The sequence below is a fragment of the Aristolochia californica genome, unplaced genomic scaffold, assembly GCF_029961685.1.
Source record: "Aristolochia californica isolate CCGP_79_NKW_82.1479 unplaced genomic scaffold, dmAriCali1.0.hap1 SCAF_5, whole genome shotgun sequence".
Taxonomy (NCBI): Eukaryota; Viridiplantae; Streptophyta; class Magnoliopsida; order Piperales; family Aristolochiaceae; genus Aristolochia; species Aristolochia californica.
Genome location: NW_027182214.1, coordinates 42,349,557 through 42,373,749, shown reverse-complemented (window position 1 = coordinate 42,373,749; position 24,193 = coordinate 42,349,557). Strand labels below are relative to the sequence as shown.

At 37.6% G+C, this 24,193-nt stretch overlaps 4 protein-coding genes across 8 annotated transcripts; 2 read left to right on the top strand and 2 right to left on the bottom strand.

Moving 5' to 3' along the window:
• Positions 1-1,252: 1,252 nt before the first annotated feature.
• LOC137966722 (protein GAMETOPHYTE DEFECTIVE 1-like) lies at positions 1,253-9,258 on the bottom strand. 3 transcript variants are annotated; one of them, XM_068813413.1, is made up of 3 exons: positions 8,849-9,258; positions 4,344-4,424; positions 1,253-1,476 (listed from the first exon to the last, which is right to left on the bottom strand). In XM_068813413.1, exons 1-3 carry the CDS (start codon positions 9,176-9,178, stop codon positions 1,279-1,281), a joined length of 609 nt encoding a protein of 202 aa, XP_068669514.1. In that variant the 5' UTR covers positions 9,179-9,258; the 3' UTR covers positions 1,253-1,278. The 3 variants fall into 3 exon arrangements, 2 of the variants coding, with proteins under 2 accessions (XP_068669514.1, XP_068669515.1); XM_068813414.1 differs by lacking the exon at positions 4,344-4,424 and having other exon boundaries at positions 8,858-9,258; XR_011116239.1 differs by lacking the exons at positions 1,253-1,476; positions 4,344-4,424 and adding an exon at positions 6,369-6,786.
• A 2,379-nt stretch (positions 9,259-11,637) lies between these two features.
• Positions 11,638-14,327, top strand: LOC137966642 (uncharacterized). Its single transcript, XM_068813328.1, has 4 exons — positions 11,638-11,855; positions 12,475-12,650; positions 13,673-13,871; positions 13,960-14,327. The coding sequence occupies exons 1-4, from the start codon at positions 11,783-11,785 to the stop codon at positions 14,187-14,189; spliced, it is 678 nt and encodes a 225-aa protein (XP_068669429.1). The 5' UTR covers positions 11,638-11,782; the 3' UTR covers positions 14,190-14,327.
• A 1,108-nt stretch (positions 14,328-15,435) lies between these two features.
• On the top strand, positions 15,436-19,103 carry LOC137966479 (serine/arginine-rich splicing factor RS2Z33-like). 2 transcript variants are annotated; one of them, XM_068813105.1, is made up of 7 exons: positions 15,436-15,458; positions 16,640-16,753; positions 17,411-17,450; positions 17,580-17,675; positions 17,962-18,158; positions 18,239-18,316; positions 18,466-19,103. In XM_068813105.1, exons 2-7 carry the CDS (start codon positions 16,647-16,649, stop codon positions 18,887-18,889), a joined length of 942 nt encoding a protein of 313 aa, XP_068669206.1. In that variant the 5' UTR covers positions 15,436-15,458; positions 16,640-16,646; the 3' UTR covers positions 18,890-19,103. The 2 variants fall into 2 exon arrangements, with proteins under 2 accessions (XP_068669206.1, XP_068669205.1); XM_068813104.1 differs by having other exon boundaries at positions 17,962-18,161.
• Positions 19,104-19,469: 366 nt separating this feature from the next.
• Positions 19,470-21,997, bottom strand: LOC137966196 (glycine-rich protein A3-like). Of its 2 annotated transcripts, none has more exons than XM_068812745.1 (3): positions 21,898-21,997; positions 19,963-20,266; positions 19,470-19,855 (listed from the first exon to the last, which is right to left on the bottom strand). In XM_068812745.1, the coding sequence occupies exons 2-3, from the start codon at positions 20,255-20,257 to the stop codon at positions 19,605-19,607; spliced, it is 546 nt and encodes a 181-aa protein (XP_068668846.1). In that variant the 5' UTR covers positions 20,258-20,266; positions 21,898-21,997; the 3' UTR covers positions 19,470-19,604. The 2 variants fall into 2 exon arrangements, with proteins under 2 accessions (XP_068668846.1, XP_068668847.1); XM_068812746.1 differs by lacking the exon at positions 21,898-21,997 and adding an exon at positions 21,685-21,851.
• Between the last annotated feature and the right edge of the window lie 2,196 nt (positions 21,998-24,193).

The following is a 24,193-nucleotide window of genomic DNA, read 5'->3' as shown; positions in this document are numbered from 1 at the left end:
TCCTTCCAATTTCGAATTCAAATTCAAAATCAAGTAGTCCCTTGTGCCCGTAGAAAAAGCAAACCAATAACCACAAGACAACCAGTGCTGATAGCCCAACATCTAATGCCCCTACAACCCGTGCCACTCCTGCTACATAGTCCTGTACCCGCCCCCAAACAAAAATAACATTCCAACTCAGTGACTATCAACCCATAAAAAAAGCTGCTTACCTACCAAAAGGAGACAACATTCGTCACACTTCGCCACCAGCAGCCTGACCTTTCTGACTACCCTTTCAACAAACCTATAAGCCATTACACTCAGTGACCACATCATACCTGGTTTCTACATTACCCCTCCACATCAAAGAAACCCCACCAAACCTCCCACTTGGCGCCAAACAAACCCCATAGCAAGCCCAAGGATAGCACATTCACCCAAGTAGCCCAGCATCATCCTCCTCCCTTTCTAAGCCCCGAACAACAGAAGCCCATCAAACCTCCCAAAACAGAATCTCCTGAAAATGAGACCCACTTCCAGCACTTTCTACAGAGCTCTCATGAATAATGGCAGTCCAGCAAGCTATGGCTCATCCTCAAACCCGGCGGATTACACCCTCCACCCACAGAACTGCTGCTAGTGAATTGATGTTAGATGTCAATTGTTGGGTGTTGGGTTGAGCCTTGAACAGCATTATTTCTTAGCTGTCCATGCTGAACCTTTTTTAGCACCTTGAAGCTGGTTACATCCAGGAGAAATGGGCACTGATTGCTTCTCTAACTCAAAGCCTGTCTGCATTCAGCAACGACTCTCTCCTCGTGGCTGCATCAAACTCAACTTCAATGGCAACTCTTTCGATAATCCTAGGCCAGCAGGTTTTGGAAGAGTCTTTAGATCTAGTTCTGGTGAAGCTCTTCTCTCTTTCACCGGTCCACTTGGTCTGGCTAATGCCACCTTGGCTGAATTGGCTGCCCTAGTACAAGGGCTAAGGATTTTCAGAGACTGCTTTCAGGATAGCCTCACTGTGGAGGATGAGGCTCTCGTCGTCATAAGCTGGTACCAAAAACAATCCCAGCCCTGCGAGGTCTGTGTCACCTTTTCTTTGAAGCAATGGACCTCGCATCCAATGTATCCTCTTGGAACCATGTATTAAGATCAGCTAATAGTTGGTTGACTCCCTTGCCAAAGGAGTGTCCCTCCAATCCCTCATTGTTAGGAACACTCCTTCTCAGACCTTGTAATGCTCCTTTTGGCCTTGGAGCTGTTAATAAAATTATCTCATTCAAAAAAAAAAACTTAATATTTAGTACCAACAGAGGTACAACATAAAGCTGCTAACCTACAATTCTTTGAAATAGCTGCTTTAGCTTTCTCCATTGAAAGACCTAACAAAACTGACAAATTTGCAACATCATTTGGCCCCCGAAGTTCATTTGCAGTAGCGGCAGCACTTGAAATAATGATATTTTTCCCTTGAGTCCAATCCACTAGCATCTGCATATACAAGAAACAGATGTTTAATTGTTGGACAAATAACAGTAAATGGCACGACTGAACCTACATATGAAATAAAAATGCCAATGAGTATGCAATGAGCCATTATGCCAACAAGAGAAACATGTGCTCTGTAATTCTTCTTATTCAAATGAGATATGGTGGGTAAATTTGACCATAATTGAAAGGATCTTGCTATTAGTGGCAGTTCAAAACAGCAAGGAACACCTACCTACCCAACAATTGACTAACAAGGTGGACAGACCAAATTAAGAGTACATTGGTATGCATTGAACATGGCAAATCGTTTTCTTGGACAAGCTGACCAGGTAAAATACACAGGTTGGACAGTAAAAGACACAGTTTGTGGAACTTGAACTGGCCAAGAGCAATCAAGATAAGGTGAATGTACCATAAGTTGTTCAATTCAAAATTTAGACCAAATTTGGGTGACATCATAGTATCCATCTTACCTTCAAGAAATAACTATTTCAAATAATTCAACAAGAGAAGCTCATCCAGGTAACAGAATATCACTCACTCTTAATATATCAATACAGATCCAAGGAACAGGGAACACCTGTTAATTGGTCAGTTAGATATGCAGAAGAAGCACCATACTTGTGTATGTATATATATGCCTATAATGCAAAGGAGAAAGAGAATATGCAAGAAGCCAGAAATGGGAGCTACATTTTTATTTTATTTTTGAATGCCCACATTTTACATGCAAAAGGTCAGGGTAAATGCCAAGAAGAGTTGTAAAACGGGTCTAAGGATAGTCATTCGCTAAACTTCCCACGTTAGGAGTTTCAAAGCCCCTCCCAACATCCAGTAAGCCAATCCATATTGATGCATTAGGCTAGTTCTATCCCAACATGACTAACCAATGTTGGAGGATTGTTCATGACTTATGTTTGGATGATCCAAACCTGAGATATAAACCAACATTTCCTCCCATGTCCAACTCCAACTGAAAATGAATATAGGGGCCTAGGACTTTTTTTGGCAACTAAGGGTCCAAGACATGGAATGCTAATTGTGCACAGAATAGCAAATTTGAGATTAGATACTTTCAAATACCATGAGAAATTGAGCTACGCCCATGTTAGGCACTATCTTAGTGGTGAAATTATGTCTTTTATAAGGGTATTGATGTAATTCAAAGTAAGCAGAACATAAAGAGAACTACTTTAGTTCATAAGGGTGATATGGTCATTAAATGGTCATTAAAATTAATCTTAGGGTTGTAAACATCTATTTAATGAAAATTTTATAATTGAATTAGGCAGCCAAAGAAACATATCTGTCTTTTTATCTCTCTTCGTTTTTTTTTTTCTGTTAAAAGGGCACATTTTATTCAAAAGCCCGAAGGCAAGGAGAAAACAATCTGAGGGACCCTTTACAATGAGGTATTGGAGAGTAGCCCCTCTTTGTGTCTTTTTGCAAAAAGCTCAAGCACAAGCTCCAGTTAGCTTTTCTTCTTCTTTTTCCTTCAAGAAACCCTTATTCCCCTGGTCGAGCTCTATCATCCCTCTCCATTACAAACTTTAGAATGTTTGTAACAACCCACCCCAAAATGTTTAGCTGCATAGAAAGCAAATTTCAAACTTCAATGTCCAGGATTTCTAAACCCATTGCTGACATGGGACTCTTACCTAAAAAAATCATGTTAGAAAACAACCATTAACTGTTTCAAAAAAATCCATTCAGATAGTTTTCTTAGAAGGCCTTAGATGTGAAGCAAAATATTGAACAAAAATTAAGATAGATTCTAGTTGTGCACAAGCTTATCAAAAGACCTCACTATTTTGTTACTTCTCTGATCTCTCTCAATATTCACATCTCTCTTCAGGCTTCTCCCACACACGCAGGTGATCAACATGCTCAACTTTAATGGAAGCTTGAACTGGGTATCCTGTTCAAAATGGTTTTATGGGGTTTTTTGACATACAGAATGCATCTGCTTGTTCTTTTTCTCCTCACACTTTTTTTTGCGTCAAGCATATTGTGGAAATCTTTTTTACGTTTTCCTTCTCTCAATAAAATTATACACAGCTCAAAGGAAAAACAAATATAACTGAATGAGATATTACTCCCCTACTACTTATTTTCTGTATGTACAAGAAAATTCTCCATAAAACCTCAAAATTAGGCTCTAACCACCATATGTGCCAAAAAAGTACTTACTGATTTTCCTTTTTAAGGACAGGTACATACTTATATTCTTCATAAGTTTTAACAGTGTCTTAAAATGTGCAACCAAAATTTCAACTGAGATTTCAGCAATAGTGTCAACAAAATAGCTTTTGGAACCATGATCATGTACATACGTTTCCTATTCAAGCATGCAGACCTTTATTGACTAACATGCATTAGATTTGTTACTTTTTTTAAAAACTTACATGTTACTTTCTTTCATTTAACATGTTTTTCATCCAAATAAACTCTTACTAGCTGCAACATTCTCCAATAAATGCAATAAATGATGGCCCATAAGACAGAAGCAAGTCCAAATGCTTTCATTGGTGTGGCCATGCTGCCAGTTAGGTTAGCCAGAATAACTATTCAATGGAATGTTAGCATTCTGATTCAAAAGTCGCCATCGTCAAAACCAGTTAAGAAATCAGATTCATCCTCAATTCACATGAATTTTTTCAAAAAATGTTCCTAATGTTCCCAATATTAAACATTAATATTGTTTTGATGGAACAGGAAGCAGTGAGAATCTGATAAAAAAATCGAAGTAGCATATCCCAGTAGAACTCAAACAAAAAAATATGAACTACATGATACACATTTATTCATTTCATTGTATTTCACTTGAAAGACCCAACCATGTTTCTTTCCTAAGAATAAGGTATCACCTTGGCACCTGAAAGCATTTGTCTCCTGGCTTGGACATCAAATATTAGATGAGAGTACGTGATCTCAAAATAAATCCCTCTCTGCACAGGCAAGAATAATGCAAATAATCAAATATTAAAAGTTTAATATCCAGAGAGGCCCTCACGCTTAAGATAAATATTGTGGAATTGAGAGGATTTAAGTATGAAAAGAAAAATAATAGAAGAGAAGATGACAAGAAGAGAGAATAGATGGACTGATATCAGCCGCAGAGAAAGAAGCAGCTTGATTAGGGGACAAGCTTACTTTAACATCGGCTAAGAGAAAATTACACTTAAAAGACTCATAAAATTACACATAAAATCAGCGTATTTCGAAACAATAGAATGAAGCAGATACCATCCTGTGAGAAAGGGGAATAAAAATACCATAAGTATCCTTAAGTGAAAAGATCATCTATTCTTCAAACTATATTTTCCAACAAATACTATTCAGTATGGAACTAAAATTAATTTGCATACTGATCTATTCATCATACAAAATGTCACCAACTAGATGGTCTAAATTTCCCAGTCGACTGTCAAAAGCAGTGTTATAAAACCTAAACCAGACCGGCCGGTTAAACTGGATTCAACCAGACCCATTCTGCTGTTCGAGTTAATGGAGAGATCTAGCAATACACAAATACCTTAAAATTCGGCTGACCTGACCCCCACCAGTATGAAAAAGGGGCAGAGAGATGCACCCACCCCCTTCTCTCTGTATTTTTTCCATAGAGGAGGTGGTGAGGGGTTGTTGGCCCTCTCTTCCCACTTTCCTCTTACTCTTAACAACACCCTCCCCTGTTAAGAAGTAGGGGCATAAACAGATCCAAATATTATCAAGAATAGATGGGATCAGTTAGACCTTAGTCAGATATCCAGATCCAGAATCAAGTGATTTGGAACCAGAATTTTATGACTCATATGAAATATACCATCTTATTTGCCAACTGCACACCATCTAGATCAAAGTTTCTCAATCAGATAAAATCACTTGGTGCGTGGGTACAGATGGTGGATTTTCAGTATCTTCTTGCTACCGTTTACTAGCCTTTGATTCCTATTCTCAGTGTCCAGCAGCTATTACCTGGCCTCTGTCGGGGCCTAAAAAATACCAATTCTTCTTGCTATGGATGGATAGATCCTCTCTCATAATAACTTGACTTGCAGTGGCTCCCACATTGCCAACACTTTATGCCTTCTTTGCGGAGCTAAGAAGGAGTCCATTAAACACCTGCTCTTGCACAGCAAATTCTTGTGGTATGTCCGGAGCAGTTTCTTTAACCAATTTGATATGCCTCTTTACCTCCCAGCTTCCATCTCTGATCTTTTTTTCCTTTTGCTTTAGGATTCGCCTCGCAAAGCTTAGAAAGATAATACTTCAATCTTGCACAGTATTGGATGAGAGGAACCTTCGACACTTTCAGTAAGTGTCTTCTTCCTGGGAATTTTTAGCAACAAAAGGCCCTCTCTCATAAGGCTGAAGACATTGAATCTGTTTGATGAGTTTTCTGGTGATGTGTTGAGGAGTAGCTAGGTTCATGTGGCTATGCATCATTCTATTGCTCCCCCCAAGTTAGTTGAATGGACACCTCCTGATCCGCAATTCATCAAACTTAATTTTGATGGATCCTCTCTTGGAACCCCTGGGCCCTTGGCAATATTTTCAGAGACTCACCGGGCTTGATTTTGGCCTCCTTTTCAAGTCCCATTGGCATTTCAGATTCTTCTTTCACTGTGCATTATGCTTGTCATCTAAGTCTCAAAAAATTTCGCCCCAAATTCCTAGGTTAGCTCCATGCCGAAGGTCATTTCAAGAGTGTAATTAGGTTGGTGTACAGGCAAGAAAACCCAGCGCCACTCCCCCCCCCCCCCCCCCCGTCATTTTCTTTATAAAGAGAATCATAACTTAGCTGATTCTCTTGCTAAAGAGGGGGTCTCCCTTCAATCTCTCATTGTATGAGATTCTCTTCTGTGATGTTGTTATTTGTTGTTTTTTTTTTAGAAGAGTTGTAAATGTATTCAAAAAGAAAATACAAACCTAGAGACTAAAAAATCATTTCCTCCACAACAAAATGTTGGAGGGTAACGCCTTTTTTAGCTTGAACATCGGCTAAATGATTAGCGGATCTTGGAACATGTTTCCAAGTACATAATAAAACAGAAGTTAAATTACAAATTTCATAAAAAATCTTCCAATGACGCCAAGGAGGTTTTGATGGCTTGGAGCACCAGTTTATAATAACTTGAGAATCCCCTTCAATCAAGAGAGCACTGTCCTTTTTTTGTTTGAAGAGTTTCAGCCCGTTGAGCAAGCCATGTAATTCCGCACAAGTAGAGTTTGATACTCCAATTGGACCCGCATAAGTGAAGAGAAAATTCGCTTGATCATCGTGAATTACTCCACCAAATCCAGCTGGGCCTGGACAACCGAAAGCACTTCCATCAAAATTTAATTTAAAGTGTCTAGGAGGAGGTCTAGTCCATTCTAACATAATAGGAACCTTCGAAATAAGAGACATTTTCGCAACATTTCTCCAATTTTCCCTCATATTTGTTGCTCTTAGATCACAGAATTCTTTGCGAAGGATAACCCAAGAGCTAACTTGACCGACTATCTGATCACAAAGAATATTCCGAGGAATAGCTTTCTGATTTTTATTTGCGATTGTTTCTTTCTTTCCATAAATTCCACGCAATGTGTCCAACACAACAAGATAGTAAGATTTTCCCTAACTTCGGAAGACGAGAGCTAACCAAAGTTAAAATAGTGTTTTGCAAATCTTGCGAAGGGCAATATAATAAACCGATCTTGTCCATTAATTCGGTCCAAATCTTATGAGCATATTCGCAATGTAGAAACGTGTGATCTGCTGTTTCAGGAGATGTGTTGCAAAATGGGCATTCTGTTATTTGTTGTTTTGCCTTCAGGCTTATAAAATTGTGCCTTTTCTCAATATATATATATATATATATATATATATATATATATATATATGGCTTAATTACATTCTTCACTGGATAATATGAGAATAAAAATGAAAGATCGACATAACACCAGACATACCTCACTTGCAGCATTAATCATAGGAAGCTTCAAATGAAATGGCACTTTTTGGGAGAAATCTATTGCAATCAAGTCTACCCGCAGAAAGCAACAACTCCAGGTTGAGACTAAAGAAATAAATGGCCAAAAACCTCTCATAAAAAATATGAAGCAATAAATGACCTCATCGAGAAAAAAATCTGACGATTTTTAGACAAACCAGCAAAGCACCAGCAGAATCATGCCATCATCAATCTAATACTGATTGTAAAGATATTCAAATACCTTCACACACTGATTTGTATAATTCTCACCTCAGCTTATAACAAATACAAATATTCTTGTCTTGCTCAATGCATATGCTTAATGAAGAATAACATAAGAATCTGGGAAACAGAATGTATTTCAAGTTCTAGTAACCCACTATAAAACCATGACACCCAAAAAAAAGTCAATAGACATAAAACGAATGGTAAATTGCTAATTACATTAAATCAAACATCAAAGCACATTTCCCTTTGGCCAAATGGTGACCATGAGCATTAGAGCATCTACAAAATTTTCTCAATTATTATATAAAAGACCAAATCTAGAAAGAAATACGTCATATCAAAAGACTAATTTAGCCACAATAGCTAAATCTTCTTTTGCCTTGAGCTTTAGACACCATGTAAAGATTCAACTCATGCATGTCACCATAGATGGGTTTGACAAACTACCCATCAACAATAAAGTACCATAATAGCTATGATCCTCAAGTAAAATAATGTTAGCAGCATTTCCCAACTTAATGTTTTTTTTTCCAATTTTTGCTTCCCCCTGTAGTCATCACGTAATGAAAAGCCAATTCCTGTTTGGCAGTAATAGAGGAAAGAAGATCATGAAAATCTTCGTCAATTGAGTTATGCAAAGTGATGCCTTGGGTACTAAGTGTCATGGTTTCTAACAACTGATATAATATGATTTATACACACAAACGAAACTTTTTATAACGATAAACATATTTGAAGAATATTTAATACATTAGGAACCAGTAGCTGGTTCCCATAGTTTCCTCTAAGCATGTTTATTAGGTTAGAATAGATAACTTTAGTATCATCCAACTTTCAACTAATAACAAGACATGACACAAAAGAAGAAATCATAAGACAATCATTCTAACAAGAAAGATGTTACAGTTATTTCTATACCAGATATTTCCTCCACCGAACACAAGTTAAGAATCAAAACTACTGTACACAACATTACAAAAAGCAAAAACAAAAAACAAAAAAATTACTGTATTCTACGAACCTGCCATATTCTTTTGTGGCTAGGCTATTAGGGTGAAGACTTAACTACAAACACACCATCAAAGGGAAGAGAAGCACAAAGGGTAGCAATGCATGTATTACTTTGAGCAATTCAACTTGACTTTTGTCTCTACAAATTAATATACCTCGGAGACCTTGCAGGCCTGATCAAACGCCGCCTGATTCAAAGGCTTGACAGCAACCAAATCATAAGTTTTGAGAACTGGATTCCCAGAGTTGAGAGCAGCTGCATGTATGATGTTATCGACAGTTACAGTCAGACGCGTGTACTGACGGAAGGGAACGTCTGGTGGGACTCTCAACAAGTTCCTATGGAACTTAATGGAGGTGGACAGGGAGGGGGCAAGCTTGAGGAGAGATGAAAGAGGGAAGTGATGAATAGTGCATCTGTCAGAGTCGGACATAATGCCTCTGATGGAAAGGTTGTAGGCGATTCCACTGTATCCCAGTTCCATGGCCTTGACGGCGACTTTCAATCTCGCCTGTTTATGGGCTTCAACTCTTTCGCCTCCATGGTAGGGGACATAAAGGTCGAAGTACTCCATCCAAATGCAAGCCTCGTTCTCTTTGCAGGCGCCTATTAGAGTTCAAACTACAGCAGTTAAAACTATGAAAGCGGAAATGCCCAGAACTTCTTGCCAAGAAAGCTGTCGTTCTTGTCAATCATCCATTGCTAAAACAAAATCTCATTCTAGTGTCCAACTTCTCTCAATTAATCCCTTTTAACATTTCATAATTTTGCATTTGACATGTCAACATATATCCATTCATAACTCCACACATTCACAAATATAATTTTGTAATAAGAATAAATCTATTCGATAAAATAAATCTTAAACATCAATTGTTTGATAAAAAAACCATTCCATCTTAAATTAATTTATGAAGTACTCAAAATTGTCTGAAGTCGATCATCAACCACATTGTTCAATCTTCATCTTAAAAAAGACACCCCATAAAAACACTTACACCAGTGGAAATCTCAACAAAAAAGTTATCTTAGTGAGTTTGTCAAAGTTTATAATTTTCATTACTTCATTATACAATTCACGTGTTTGAGAGGTTTAAATGTTTTATGAAATACAAGTTGCATGTCCATCGAAACTTCCTTTTATCGATTTAAGATTTTAATCTAGGACATAAAAAACTCGTAGTTTTTTACGCTTCACCTTACTAGTTTCGGACGAAATAGAGGTTATAAGAATTGTTGCATCTTGATTATTACAATGCCATTCACTTCATTAGTGTCATCTTAAAGGGAAGTAAAATTATCTCCCAAGTTTGAATAACAATTTTAGTCAGCTAATTCCTAATTAGGATTTATGCTAAGACTTATATTTAAATATTACATTTTTAGTATAACTGGGACAAAATTAGTTTAATTATGTAATTGAATTCTACTTGTTTCCTATATTATAGATAGAGACTCGTTATACTTGGTCACGAACAAGTCAAATAATTATTTGTCTTTTTAAACAATTCAACAATAACTTTTTTGCATTAATTCCTCTTGTGTAACCCTCCCTTAATTCTGACACTTAACTAATATCTTTTCTACATATTAGATTTAGACAAAAATAAGGCAATTTATTTATTTGAGTATATAAGGTGTACCATTTTCATGTTAATAGTGGACTACATGATGATTTAGGTTAGTAAAGGGGAACACAGTAATTTGACTAGAAGAAATATGGAAAAGGAAATTGGTGATCCATCTGAGGCGAAGCTATGACACTTCTTTAACATACCTTGAATATTGGGGAATATAACAAGCAGCAAGCCATAGCCTTTTCAAAGTTAATTTATTTTCCCTAACACCCAATTCCTATTATGAATTATGGATTTGTTTGAATTCTTTTTTATGTTCAAGTGATTTTTTTGTTCAATAACTCCCCTCGTACTCAGCCGCATTACTCAGTTCATCTTTTGAAGCACTAACACTGGAAACTATTTTCCAATGCACATGAAGTCATTAACACTACAACCAAGTGCAAAGATGAAGTTCATGTAGATGACTAACATGAAGTTTATGTTGGAGATAAAGATGAACTTCAAATTTCCGTTTTGTTGACTTACACCCCTAAGTGTATGTATTTTGGAGCACGGACATGATAAAGGCCTTCTTAGTTATAAACAAGGAATTAAGTTCAAATGACAAACATATATTTTTGGCTACTAAAAAAGATGAATTATATAAAAAAATTTTTTCTTCAGTTATTCCTGAGTGTGATTTTTTCTTTAAAGTTTGTGCATCAAAGTGGTTTATTCCTTCATTTGTATTTATTCAATTGAATACATGATGTAATGATAGCAAGGTAATTCACCTGAAATCTCCATAGAAGCAAAATATTTCTTTTGGATATTTGTTTTTAAGGAATAATTAAGCAAAATTGCAAGGAGGCTATAAACGGGTAATGATCGAAATAGGTAATGGGTATTACGTTATCTATTTTATTTATCATACATTTATTTTGTTACTCGTTTCACTCGAATGGATAAGTAAATAGATAATTTTAAAAAATTATTTTAAAATCATATAATTATGGTAATTAAAAAATTAAATTTAAACTACAACATCACATAAAGATTCATAAAAAACTATAAATTAATAAAATATATTTTTAAAATTAAAAAATAGTTTGTTTAACTCTATTGGGAAAGGTAATTTGGTGTGGAAAATTGATTATCCATATTTTTTTGTTTATAATTTGGGTGATGGGTAGTTGGGTAAATTGACTTGAATTATTATAAATGAATAAGATAATTTATGTAATAATTTTTATAAATAAATAAGTAGAACGGGTAATTGGGTAATGGCTAAATTGCCACCCCTTGCCATGATGCGGTTTCTCAAGAAAGGTTTTTTTATTATTCAGATCAACATTAGGGATAAAAAATTGATTTTCCTCTCGAACCTCGGTAGTTTCAGGAGTGTGGAAAAGTAAGCCGGAGGAAAATTTACAAAGCAACATTTCTTTCCATCCTTGGACGATTTGCCCCGGAGATCTGCAGCTTGTTGTAAGTGCGTGTGTTCGTGGATTACATTCGAGGCAAACGTTATGAGGCATCATTTTTCTTCGCGTATTCCTTTCTGCTTTTTTCTTAGCTGGACTCTTCTCTGCTCTTTTCCTGGTAATTTCGGTTTTTCTGTTTCCGGATTTCATTATCATTGTATGTTTTCTTTTATCGTTATCTCATCTGTTTATGAGAGAATATGATTGAAGACCATTTCTTTATTGGTTGTTTGATTATTTACTGTGAATTCAAAATTCTATCGATTCTTTTCCGTATGTTCAAATTGTTGAACTTGTACATACCTTGTTTCTGGGTGTGTGTTTATATTTCCTGTGATTGGATTTTGCCCTTGCGAGAAATACTCTTAATTCTGGATTAAATTCTCTCTAAGATGGCCTATGATCGTACCCGTCTTCAAAGACAGAGTAACGAATAAAGCCACTAGGAGAAATGGCTTAGAATCATTTGTAACAATTTTTGCTAGGGGGAGAGAGATGACTGGGGAAGCACGCGAAAGGAAAAACAACAGAGAGAGAGAGAGAGAGAGAGAGATGCTCTTCTGGGGGCAGGATTGAGTAGAATAGCATCAATTTGTCGAGCCTTTTGAGATTGGTGTAAAGCTGAATGAGGGAAAAAAATTGTTAGAAAGCTCTTTTAGAGTAACTTCTTCAATGTATTTTGTAAAGGATACCGCTTCTTTTCACCAAATAAAACTAGGTGCTTATTTCTCTTGCAGGAAGCTTTTCAACCGGAGTTGTTATTCTTGATTCAATAGAGCTTTTTAACACCCACGAGTGGCTGTCTAGCCACCCGCGAGTTTACTTTCATTGTCAAGAGAAGAACAAAACCTTTTTGCCAGATGTGAAGAAAAAAAACATCGTGTATACTTTCAAAGGTGCAGAATCATGGCAGGTTTGTTTTTCTACAGTTCCACAACTTTGGTCTTATCTTTTTCACTCAAAGAAGGTTATATTTCAAATGTACAAATAAGAGTAATGATAAATTGGACATTAGGGTAAGGTTAAATCATCAGGTTCTTGTAAGAGACTGCCCCTCTTTTACCCTATTCAAACCATTATATTCTCTTTTAAATGTAGACTTACGGGTAGAACGAGGTGCCATGTATGATTCCATCTGCTCTGTGTTGGAATGCAAAATTTTTTTACTAGGGAGAAGTTATTTTAGATGGGGGACACCAACAATTAGGACTTAGGAGAGACATTACACCTCCATATGAAAGATGATAAATGTCCCTTCTTCTTATAACCTAAACATGTCCTTTATTTTACTTGCTCTAGTTCCTCATCAACATGCTCTCTCATGGATCTGAGATATGGTTCAACTTTATATTGGTTGGTTATATGTATATTTTATTTTTTTCTTTTTCTTTTAGAAAATGGTTATAATTTTACTAAGAAGAGAAAAGGAATGAGGAATTACAAGAATACAAACAAAAGCAATCTCTACAAACCTACCTATTGGAGGAGATACAATGAATCAGTTTCAATGAAAGGGTGGTGAGTATCCCTAAACATATTTGATTAAGAGATCCTACTTCTATCTAAAGAATTGCTATACAATTTGCATGTTGCACAACATGGCCTGATAACGCTTCAGTAGAATTAAAATCTCATGGATGTCATAAAGTAGACTCAAAGGGGGCCTCCTGACCCTCTCGACCAGAGAACAAGAATACTTAGTCAAAAGACCCGCAACCCATGCAAAAGAGAGATGATGAACTTACTATTTTAAAATCTTCAAGTTATTGATTCTTGTCTTAAACTAGTTTTGTTGATTGTGAACTTAAAATGGAATAACTTGGACACTGTAGTCATTGCATTGCCCACAAAATTTACCAATGAAATTTCAACATCGATGGCATGGCCTACAGCACTTACCAATGAAATTCCAATCATTATTACTCTTTTTTGCAGCCTCTTACTGAGCTCCCTGATAATAAATGCAAAAGGTGTGGCTTCTATGAGGAGGACACTATAAAATCAGACGACGTGTTTGATGAGTGGGAGCTTTGTCCCGACGAATTTGTGGGTCCTGACGGTAAATACACCCGCTTTAGGGAGAACGAATTCAATGCAACATTCTCTTGTCCTGAGTGTGTACCTCGTGAATCCGGTAACTGTGAACTTGCATATCTCAATCAACATCTTTTACTCTGAAGTATTATTATTTTTAATTGTTTATTCTCATCTACTCTTTGCAGGTCACGTTGAAAGTCCAAATCCCAAGGAAGTTCCTCCTGTGAAAGGAACGCATATAGCTGTAGTCATTCTAGTGATTGCACTGGCTTCTACCGTATCATTTGCTGGCATGTTGGCTGCATACAGGTATTGGCAGAGAAGAAAAAGGGAACAAGACCAAGCACGCTTCTTACAGTTGTTTGAAGAGGGTGATGACATTGAAGATGAACTGAGTCTTGGGCATATGATATGAACACCAATTTTTGTCATGTATCTAAGATGAATAATATGACAGATTCTATCAATGCTATATGTATCTAATGTACAGTTTGTGCATATTAATTTTTTTGCAGATCTTTTTACCACTATGATAATCCTATCTAGACCTTATTCAGAGTTCCAGATACATGAAAGAGTTATTCATGACAAAAATCTGTTGTTGTGAGGGTTTCTCAGATAGGATTCCTGTGTTTTAATGCTTCTCTATGGCCTCTTTTCTTTCTGCTGTTGTGTTGATGGCTTAATTATCCAATCATCCGATCAACCATGTCTGTTTCACATGGAGAACATATGCCTTCCAGAGGAGACCATAGTAGTAGGAGATGTATGGTTGTGCTCTCCTACATTGTATTAGTTGCTGAAAAACTTTAAGTCACCTCTCAAAATTGATGGGGACTCCTCTGTTGTCATTGGTCTGGTTGGTGCAGCAAGGGGACTAATGCTTCTTGGAAGCTTTTGTCACCTTTCAAAATTGATGGGGACTCTTCTGTTGTGATTGGTTTGGTCGGTGCAGCAAGGAGACTGATGCTTCTTGCAGGTTTTTGTCTTATGAGGAGGAACATCCAGTTACAGAGGGTTCAAGCTCTCTGCATCTAACCATTTTGTTAAAAAAAACAACCTCTATTAGACTAATAAATCCCAAAAGCTATGTTTTGATTTAGAAATTGAAACAAAAAAACTTGTTACTTATAAGCCCAAAATGACAACTAATCAAAGAAAAAACCTTTAATTAAGACGCCTTCTTCGGCTTATAGATTAGCTAAACTTGGGACTTCTTTCCAGACTCTTATTGTTTGGGATGGTCCCCTGAATCTGTAATGTAGCTCAGTTGTATCTTCGTGGCTGAACCAGTTCGGCACCCAATCCATTTTAACGACTCACGCATTTTGGGTTGGTCCACTCGAAGCTTCTCACAACTTCTCATTTTTAGTTCTTGTTGGCGTTATTAATACGGGGCGCATGCTGCATGGGCAGGCCCGAGTCCCCCGAATCACCGTGTTTTGGGTCGGTTCACTCGAAGCTTCTCACCAACTTCTCACCTTTAGTTCTTGTTGCCGATATTAATACGGGACGCATCCTGCATGGGCGGGCCTCGTACTCGGGCCGTTGGATTTTTGTCAGTCATTTGCCTCAAAGAAAATCTCATCCGTCCAAATCCGTCTCTTTTGTACTATATATAAGACCAGATCGTAACCCGATCCCCATTTGGAGTTTAGGGTTTGTTCACTCCGGCGCATTTCAGGTACGGGGTCTTCAGCTCCATTAGATGGGCGCTTTCCTTTCCCAAATAAATATTTTCTCTGTTATGAAATTTGTTTATTTTTAAAGATGGATATTTTTATTTAGTTTTTAAATTGGTTTCATTTGGTGAAAGCATATTTTTTCAATTCTGTTTGTTTGTTTTTCGGTGAAAGTTATGGTTGTTTGTTCAATTGTAAATTTCTGTTGAATTTAAGGCACAAACCTAAAATTGGTCATCCTGTTGTTGATTAAAACAAGGTTTTATGGATCTAGCGGTTAAATTTTTAGATTTAATAGTTGTGTTGTTGCTCTTCGTTAATTTAGGTTTGGATCCGTTGTCATTGCCTTTGCTGCGGATTGTATGGCTTTTCTTGTATGAACTGGTTTCTTTTCTTCTAGACATGGATCATTAGTAAGGAACGAGCTATACTATTGGTGAAGTCTTGACTTTTTTTATTGGTTCTTGCGATTGTGTTGATCTAGCTGTATCGTGTCTTATTGTTCAGAGTATATGTATCTTTTTATCATCATTTTTTCTGGAATCATATTTATTTAGGTGCTGTTCTATATCTTTTTGATAACTGACTGTGCCGGTATGGGATGACTTTATGCTAAACTAATTTACTTAAATCTAAGTGGCATTTCTGGCTTCATGCTTAGTGGCTGGTTATTCTTTGTTTTATCAATTTATTGTTTGGCTTATACGTGTCTCATATTTGTCATTTTTTGCTTGAAACATATTTATTTCGGTGCTTTCATGTGATGTTTACTCCACCATAGAATGAAACATTAAGAATTCTTTTGGAGCTATCATTTTAGAACTGATTGAACCAGTGTAGGAGGACTTTGTCCTATGTTTATTTACTTATAGTTATGTGGCTTTTTAGCTTCATATTTAGTGGTTTCTTATTCTTTGCTCTTTACACTGTTTGTGAATGCTTCTTTTTTGCTTTTTCCACTGTTGGTGGCTGCTTGTTCTTTGCTCTACACTGTTCATATAGCAACTAAATGCTTTGCTTAATCTGCACAATTTTTACTGTAAGTAATACATAAGTATTTGAAGTGTTAAACAAATATCTAAACAAAGATTGTCTGTTTAATTGGACTCTTTTGTTCTCCTTTATTTTCAACTGCATTGGTTACTGGTGTGCCTAAGTTGATTTTATTTTTGTTTGTCTGCAGAGCAAAAATGCCTCGCTATGATGATCGTTATGGCAGTACTCGGCTGTATGTAGGTCGGTTGTCTTCCCGCACTAGATCACGAGATTTGGAAGATCTTTTCAGCAGATATGGAAGGTAGTAACTAATTGTATGATCTAATGATGTCGTTTGTTTATGTGATCTGTAAATATGATAGGGTACAAACACATTCCCAAGAGGTTATTATGCATGTGCATACTTATTATTGATGAATGGTACACATTCTGAGATAAATATCTTGTTCTCTCTTCTGGTCTTAAATTTATCGAGGTTATAGTTGAAACAGTTAAATGCATGTTGCATTGATAGGAATAGGTTTCTCTTTGCCCTTTAAAGCTTAGCCAGTAGTCGGGACCTGTTGTCATTCAGGAAGAGTTGGGGTCTGTGACGTATTTGGGGTCCTTGCCAGGCTCCTTGTGCTCGGTTTTCTGTTCTTTTTGCGTTATGAGTGTGAGAAGGTTGCACCGCCGAAGTGGTCCTATGTTTAACTTGAATGATCTTGTTGAAGGTTTCTGGGCTTTTGCCTAACCTGGAGGTCTATGGTGAGAGGGTGGTGCCCTTGGTGGAATTGGTGGCTATTGTTGCTGAATTTATAGGAGACTTTGGCGATTCTTTCTATAATTAAATGCGTGTTTTTATGGAAATGGCAACCATGACGAGTGGTGTTTAGTTCATCTGCTGAGGGTCGAAGTGTCACACCCTTCGCTACTTAAGACATGATGGCCTTACTGTTTGTGGCAACCGTTTCCGCAGAGTACGAGATGTGGATTTGAAGCACGATTTCGCCTTCGTTGTATGTATTTCTTCAACCATTAACTGAATTTTGTTTATATATTTTAATGTCATGGTGCATATTTGTCAAATTGATTTGGTCAAATATGAGTGTTTTGTTTCCCTTTTTGGGTCCTGTTGCCTTCTGCAGGAATTTAGTGACCCTCGAGATGCAGATGATGCAAGATACAGCTTAAATGGCAGGGAATTTGGAGGTAGCCGCATCATTGTTGAATTTGCTAAAGGGGTAAGTTTCTTTTCTTATGCCTTTGTAATTTTTCTGTGGGCTTTTATATATATATATTTTTAAAATGACAACAGATGCTTAGTCATAGGTGTGAAGTTGACAATGACTGGTAAGTATGAAAGAAGAGTTGGTGAGTCATCTCATACAGCATTTAACTATTCTGATTGGGTTGATAGAATACATTGTTCTTTACTGTTTTTATCATTTCAGAGAAGTGATCAAATTATGTTATATATTTACCAGTCAATGTTGGATCTTAGGTATTTGCTTGTGATTGTGAATGCAGGGACCTCGTGGTGCTGGTGGTTCTCGGGAGTATCTTGGAAGAGGTCCTCCTCCTGGTTCAGGTCGCTGCTTTAACTGTGGCATTGACGGACACTGGGCTCGGGATTGTAAGGCTGGTGATTGGAAGAATAAATGTTATCGATGTGGAGAGAGAGGCCACATAGAGAGAAATTGCCAGAATAGTCCAAAGAGCCTCAAGTCGTAAACTTCTCACGAGATTACACTGTTTGTTGAAGTTTGTTTCTTTGTCAATTTTAATTATGAATTTTATACTGCAGACGTAGCCGAAGTTATTCTCCTTCAAGATCTCCTTCTCCTCGCCGTGGCAGGAGCTACAGCCGAAGCCGTAGTTACAGGTCTCTCATAAAGTTTGTCTTTTGACATTTTTTGCTTGGAAGGATGTGATTGTTAGCAGTCTCATATGTCTGACCTTTATAATACTGTTTTTTTATGAATTTTGTTTGAGTATCTTGAGGGGGTTTCATGTGTCTGTCTGTCCTTCCAGCCGATCGAGATCCCCACCAAGGAGAGATGGGCGTGGTGATGAGCGAGAAGAAAAGAAGAGATCAAAGAGTCCCCAGTACAGCAGAAGTCCTAACGCCAGGAGTCCACCCCCTTCCAAGGGGGGTAGGAAGCGCAGCCTCACACCTGAGGATAATAGCCCTCGAAGGGAGAAGGCTAGTTCTCCTACTGAGGAGGTTGTTGGTAGGCGTGATGGGTCTGAATATAGTGAAAGCCCTCGGGAGAATAGCAGGAGCCCTGTCAATCATGAGAGGAATGCTAGCCCCAATGGGAAGCGATACATGAGTCAAAGCCCAGAGGCTAATGGCCGAAGCCCAAGTCCTAGAGAGGAAAGAAGTCCTGCTCCTGACGATGATAATCAAGCCTCTGCAAGAGGCAGTGAGTCTCCGGCTAGTGGCCAGAATTAAAGCCGAAACTTATTTGGAAAGTGAACTTGGAATAGTGAATTAACGCTTTGGGTTGTTTGACATTTGTTATATTGTTATACTTTGATCTCAAGAACTAGTAGTGTACGTTGTTGTCTCTATGCCTGTATTTTTGTTTTTGTTGTCTGCTCAGCTAATTGCGAGTAATTACACTGATTTTGATAACGGAATGGCATAAAGAGTTTTTAAACTTGAACCTTTAATGTTGGTTCCAGTTTATCCGAATGTTTGATATAATGTTAAAAGTTGTTGCAGCAGATAGAACAGAATTACTGGTTTGCTGTACAAATGCAATAGATTTTGCCGTACAAATTTCTAATGACTCTAAACAAGTTTTCTAGCTGAGTAGGCAAAATATCCATGCGGTAATACGGTCAAGAGATTTAGTCAGAGAACCATTTTTGTGGTGTAAATACTGTCGCCTGAATTGTTTGCAAACAATACACATTCTTCGCAATAAAATATTACCATGATGAGCCTTCAAACTGGTTCACATCATGACACGAACTAGTAAAAATGGTACAATTACAAAACCAAACTGAACATATGTGTGTAGAAACCAATCAAAAGCTCAAAGAAAGAGCAATATACTCACAAGATCACCCGTGCAAGCTAAATGTACTATAAGAGTCGGTAACAGCAGTTTTATAGAATAAATAGCGACATAAGAGTCAACAGTTTTGGTTTAAAAACATCATCACTTCCACTTCCTGAACTTGCCACCGAACATTTTGTGCTTGCCGCCAAACCTCTTGTGCTTGCCACCAAACATCCCATGCTTTCCTCGCTTGAATTTACCATGCTTGAATTTCCCATGGCCGTAAAAGCCATGGGGTCCCATATGGGATCCATGGGATCCATGAGTAAGATGGTGAGCCCCATAAGCCGCTGCAGCGGCGGCTGCTCCACCAGCTAGCATTGCCCCCATACCAGATGACCCATGCCCACCTGTACATAAGAGCAAACTGACATCAACTGACGTATTGCAATTCAACCATGATACGGTAGTACGGAACCACAAGCAATCCAATCCACATTAAATTACTTGTAATTACCATGATGCTGGCCTGGATAACCAGTTGGTGGATATCCATGAGAAGGATACCCTGCAGGTGGATAACCTTGTGGGGGGTACCCTTGAGGAGGGTATCCCTGTGGAGGGTATCCCTGCGGAGGGTATCCTTGAGGAGGGTATCCTTGTGGGGGATAACCATAAGAAGGGTACTGCCCTGGTGGTGGTGGGTGCCCCCCATGGTGTGAATAGCCTCCTGCAAGCCCATGTGCAAGGTTTGACATGAGGCCTTTGTCATTGGAGTCTCCCTCATGATACTTGTCCTTGCCTCCGCCCATTATAGTTTACTGGAGAGAACAATGAAAGAGACCTAGCTCAAAGTCAGTCCATATGGTCAAACAAATTGAATACATTCACAAGCGCATAAGAAGATTATGAGGGAAAAAAAAAAACGAGGAATAAGAGGATGTTCTACTTTTCAGCAAGTTACTCTGTCTTCCTGAATGCTCGAAACCTACTCTAACTAGTTAAAAGTTATAGTGCCTCAGTTCATATTCATGTGCAATGTAAAACACCTACTGAGACAATCTCCACTTCCAAGTCGAATTTTTGTTAAGACTCCCAGCAAGCTAAACAGTTGAATAATCTTTGCAATAAAATATTTGAAAAGAAGAAGTCATGAAATATTATATGGGTTACAAAGTAGACAATCAAATAGTGAACAACTATAATGTTCCAACATATTAATAAAAGCTCAGAAAGTTTTCAAATTTTTTTTTTTCAAATAATTAACCATGACCACAAAAATAGTAGTGCAGAAATTGCCCTCCCAAATAATGGCCATTAGATAAAATGCAATCATGCAAGCTGCAGCAACTCTTCTACTTATATGAGTATGAAGTCTTATCAAAACAAGAAAAATTACACAAGCATAAAATTACACACACAAGCAAACTTATGGCAGCAGTGTGGGTTTTAGGAAAACTAACCCCACCCTGCAACTTTGCCCCTCAACTCCGTCCCCACCCCACAAATGATGGGGTTGATGTTTCAACCTAGTCCCCTCCCAAGAGTCCCAACAACCCCACCCTGTCCCACGATGGGTTTGATTCTTTAACCCTCATCTCCATGGCCTAAACCCAAATTTCCAGATCCTTTTTTTAAGCATCTCCATGGCCTGACGTCTCTAAGCAAACACAGATCCTTCAATAAAAGAAGAACAGTGTCTATTTTCTAGAGACAGCAGCACTAACATAACATTTTGTGAAAGCAGTTACATATTTATTCTAGAAGGAATCTCCAGTATTGATCTTCAGCGCCTACCAGATTCATGGCCCACCCCCAAAACTAGTACCCCCAACACTAATGTAACAAAATTAGATAAATATTTTTGCTAACATAATTTCAATCAAAGTTTGGAACCATCAGCAAATAAACATGTGACCAGCGGCTAGAAACGCAAGAGGATCGTTCCAAATTTGGATCTTCAACTTTCTTCGATTTTTCAACAGACATATCATAAACTTTCAAAGAATTGAACTTGTTAAAATAATTCAAATCTAAGATGCCGGTTTCACAATTATTGTTTTCTCTACCAGTTAGCTATTCTCAGAAAAAAGATAAGGAGCAGCAGAAACGCAAAGAACATACAAATATTCCTCTTCAAAATCAGAGATCGCCTCGCAACGTACAACAAATAAAACACAAATAAGTACACCAACTAAATCAAGAAAAAACTCTATCAATGCCAGAATTGAATCAATACCTTAACGCCTATTAGAACAAAAAAAAGATCAAGCCACATTAACTTTGCCCAAGAACGATAAAATTCGCAGACCTCCCAAACGAACAAATAATCATAAAAATGAGACAAACAAGAATATAATTCCACGGGAAAAAATACGAGAGAGATATCGTCAACAGAACAAACGCAGGAAAATCGTGAGCAGAGGAGATGAGGATGAAACAGAAGGATTACCTGAAGAACTCGAATGAGAAAATGGTAAAGATTCTTGGCGGGGTTCGCGGTCAACATTTTATAGAGCGGAGAAAGCGCGTGGACAATCGATGGTTGGGATGCTGTGTCCTTAAATCAACGGCTACTGTTTCAAGTTGTCCGGTTTATCCGAATTGTTGGCGTTATAACCGTCGACGCTTGCTCTCACGTACACGGTCGCCACGCGAAGAAATATCTCATGTTCTACGTTTTCCGGGTAGACGCGTAATAGACGCCTTGTAATGGGAACTTAGTGGGACCCATTTTAATGAAACTCAATAGACAAGCATCTTATCGTAGTTCGGGCTCGACACCGGCGGGTGATCGGGTTCTTTTCAAGCTTTATGACACGTGGAGCGGTAGGAATCGAGAAGTGTGCCAAGTGGGTTCCACTTTGACGTTCTAAGAAGAGCGGGCAAGATGTGTGGGCCTCGGTTCCTTGAGTTTAAGGAGGATAAGAGGAAATAGCAACTCCCTTCTTTGCTTAACGAGGAAGGAGACGGGAGAGGAGAAAACAGAGAAGTGGGAAGGTCACCAAGAAGGCTCTAACGCGTTCTATGACGTGGTTGATTAGAATATAGCTGCAAATGAGATAAGTGATACAAGGGGAGTTAGTCAACATGACTCAGGATATGATCTTTATGCACATTACTAAGTTCATGTCCTGAAGTCGTTAGGGAGCGCCAAACTTCATGTCATGTACATGATTATCCATGACTCAGGAGTTCATGTCCCAAGAGTAAACGGTGAAAAGTGTTTTCCACCCGATTTTGAGAATCAAGTACATGACACTATCGCGGGGCTCTCTGCCATTTCATTCCCACAACCCTCTCGTTCTCTGCTCCCTCTCTCGCCTCTACCGTCCCTCTCCGGTCTCCCTCTCTACGACGTCCATCTAGCTACGAACGTCCTTTCGGCGTCCTTCTCTTCATCTCAGACTCGCTCTCCCTCTGAACCTCTCACTTGATCTTGATATTTGGGCTTCGATTTTTTTATTTCTACTTCGATTCGGAATCGATCTCCCCATTCGGCTTTGATTTCAGCCATCGGCTTTGGTTTAACAGCCATCCTCTCTCTCCTCTCCCTCTCGACCTTCGTCGCAGAGCATGGGAGGTCGAACATCTGTTGCAGAGCTTCTTGGCATCCCTCTCTTCTCCTTCTCGGCGTACTGTCGGAGCGCCGCCTCTGTCGGCATTGCCCACCGCCGCCGCCGTCGCCGTTGCTCATTGGCTCGCCGCTGAGGAAGACAATGATGGTTTAATTTTTCCTAAGTTAGGAAAAATTAAACTATCGTCATAAAAATCATTAATTTATAAAAAAAATATTTTTATTTATAAAATATTTATTTTTTATTTATTTAATATTTTTTATAATTAATATATTAAAATAGTGATTTAATAGTCATAATTAAAATATTGTTAAAATAAATATTTGATAAATTATTTTGGCATAATTTTCCGATTGCTATAGTTAATTAAATCAATGATTTTAAATTTTGTGATAATATATTATTAATTAATAATACATAAAATATATTATGTACAAATATATAGTGTGTTAAAGTTATGAGTAGATCTATTTTTCTCTTAAATTAATCATTTTTAGGTTAAAGTATATCATATGTTATTAATAAATTAATAACTCAACGTATTACTTTTGTTTTTGTTATTTATTTATTATTTGTAATTAATCATGTACATATTTCATTGGCTCATGTAATTACCATATTAATGCATACTAAAATATCTAATTCAATTAATAAATATATTAATATATTTAATTGTATATTAAATAACTTATTCGTGTAGTAATAATGGTTGTTTTACCTAATTTGGGGTTTAAGGATTATGATGTAATTAAGTGTATTGTAAAGGTTTAGAGATTCTCTTATTTTTTATGTTTTTCTCATGCTGGGGCACTAACACTGGAAACTGTTTTCCAGTGCACATGAAGTTGTCTACACTAACACCAAGTGCGAAGATGATCTTCATGTATATGACTGACATGATCTTCATGTTGGACATGAACTTGAACTTCAAAAATCTAAGTGAGATGACACAAGAATGTGGTTTATATTCATAAGGGCTAATACAATACTAAGGGGGGGTTAGTTCACAAAGTAAGTGCGGAGGGAAAGTGGATTACAATGAAAAGTACTTTCCCTGGGGAAATTGAGAGGGAACGTGAAATACTTGTTTGTGTTAGTGTGCGCAATGAAAAGTGCAGTGTAAAATATTTATTTGAGTTAGTGTGCGCAATGGAAAATACAGTGTAAAGT

Excerpts from the sequence above, each read along its gene's own strand:
- LOC137966642 (XM_068813328.1), top strand. The coding sequence starts at position 11,783 with ATGAGGCATCATTTTTCTTCGCGTATTCCTTTCTGCTTTTTTCTTAGC. Across the intron at positions 11,856-12,474 it reads TCTTCTCTGCTCTTTTCCTG|GAAGCTTTTCAACCGGAGTT; the intron begins GTAATTTCGGTT and ends TTTCTCTTGCAG. Across the intron at positions 12,651-13,672 it reads AAGGTGCAGAATCATGGCAG|CCTCTTACTGAGCTCCCTGA; the intron begins GTTTGTTTTTCT and ends TCTTTTTTGCAG.
- LOC137966722 (XM_068813413.1), bottom strand. The coding sequence starts at position 9,178 with ATGGAACTGGGATACAGTGGAATCGCCTACAACCTTTCCATCAGAGGC. Across the intron at positions 4,425-8,848 it reads AGGCCTGCAAGGTCTCCGAG|AGAGGGATTTATTTTGAGAT; the intron begins GTATATTAATTT and ends TTGCCTGTGCAG. Across the intron at positions 1,477-4,343 it reads AAATGCTTTCAGGTGCCAAG|ATGCTAGTGGATTGGACTCA; the intron begins GTGATACCTTAT and ends TTGTATATGCAG.
- LOC137966479 (XM_068813104.1), top strand. The coding sequence starts at position 16,647 with ATGCCTCGCTATGATGATCGTTATGGCAGTACTCGGCTGTATGTAGGT. Across the intron at positions 16,754-17,410 it reads CTTTTCAGCAGATATGGAAG|AGTACGAGATGTGGATTTGA; the intron begins GTAGTAACTAAT and ends CCGTTTCCGCAG. Across the intron at positions 17,676-17,961 it reads TTGTTGAATTTGCTAAAGGG|GGACCTCGTGGTGCTGGTGG; the intron begins GTAAGTTTCTTT and ends TTGTGAATGCAG.
- LOC137966196 (XM_068812745.1), bottom strand. The coding sequence starts at position 20,257 with ATGGGCGGAGGCAAGGACAAGTATCATGAGGGAGACTCCAATGACAAA. Across the intron at positions 19,856-19,962 it reads TTATCCAGGCCAGCATCATG|GTGGGCATGGGTCATCTGGT; the intron begins GTAATTACAAGT and ends TCTTATGTACAG.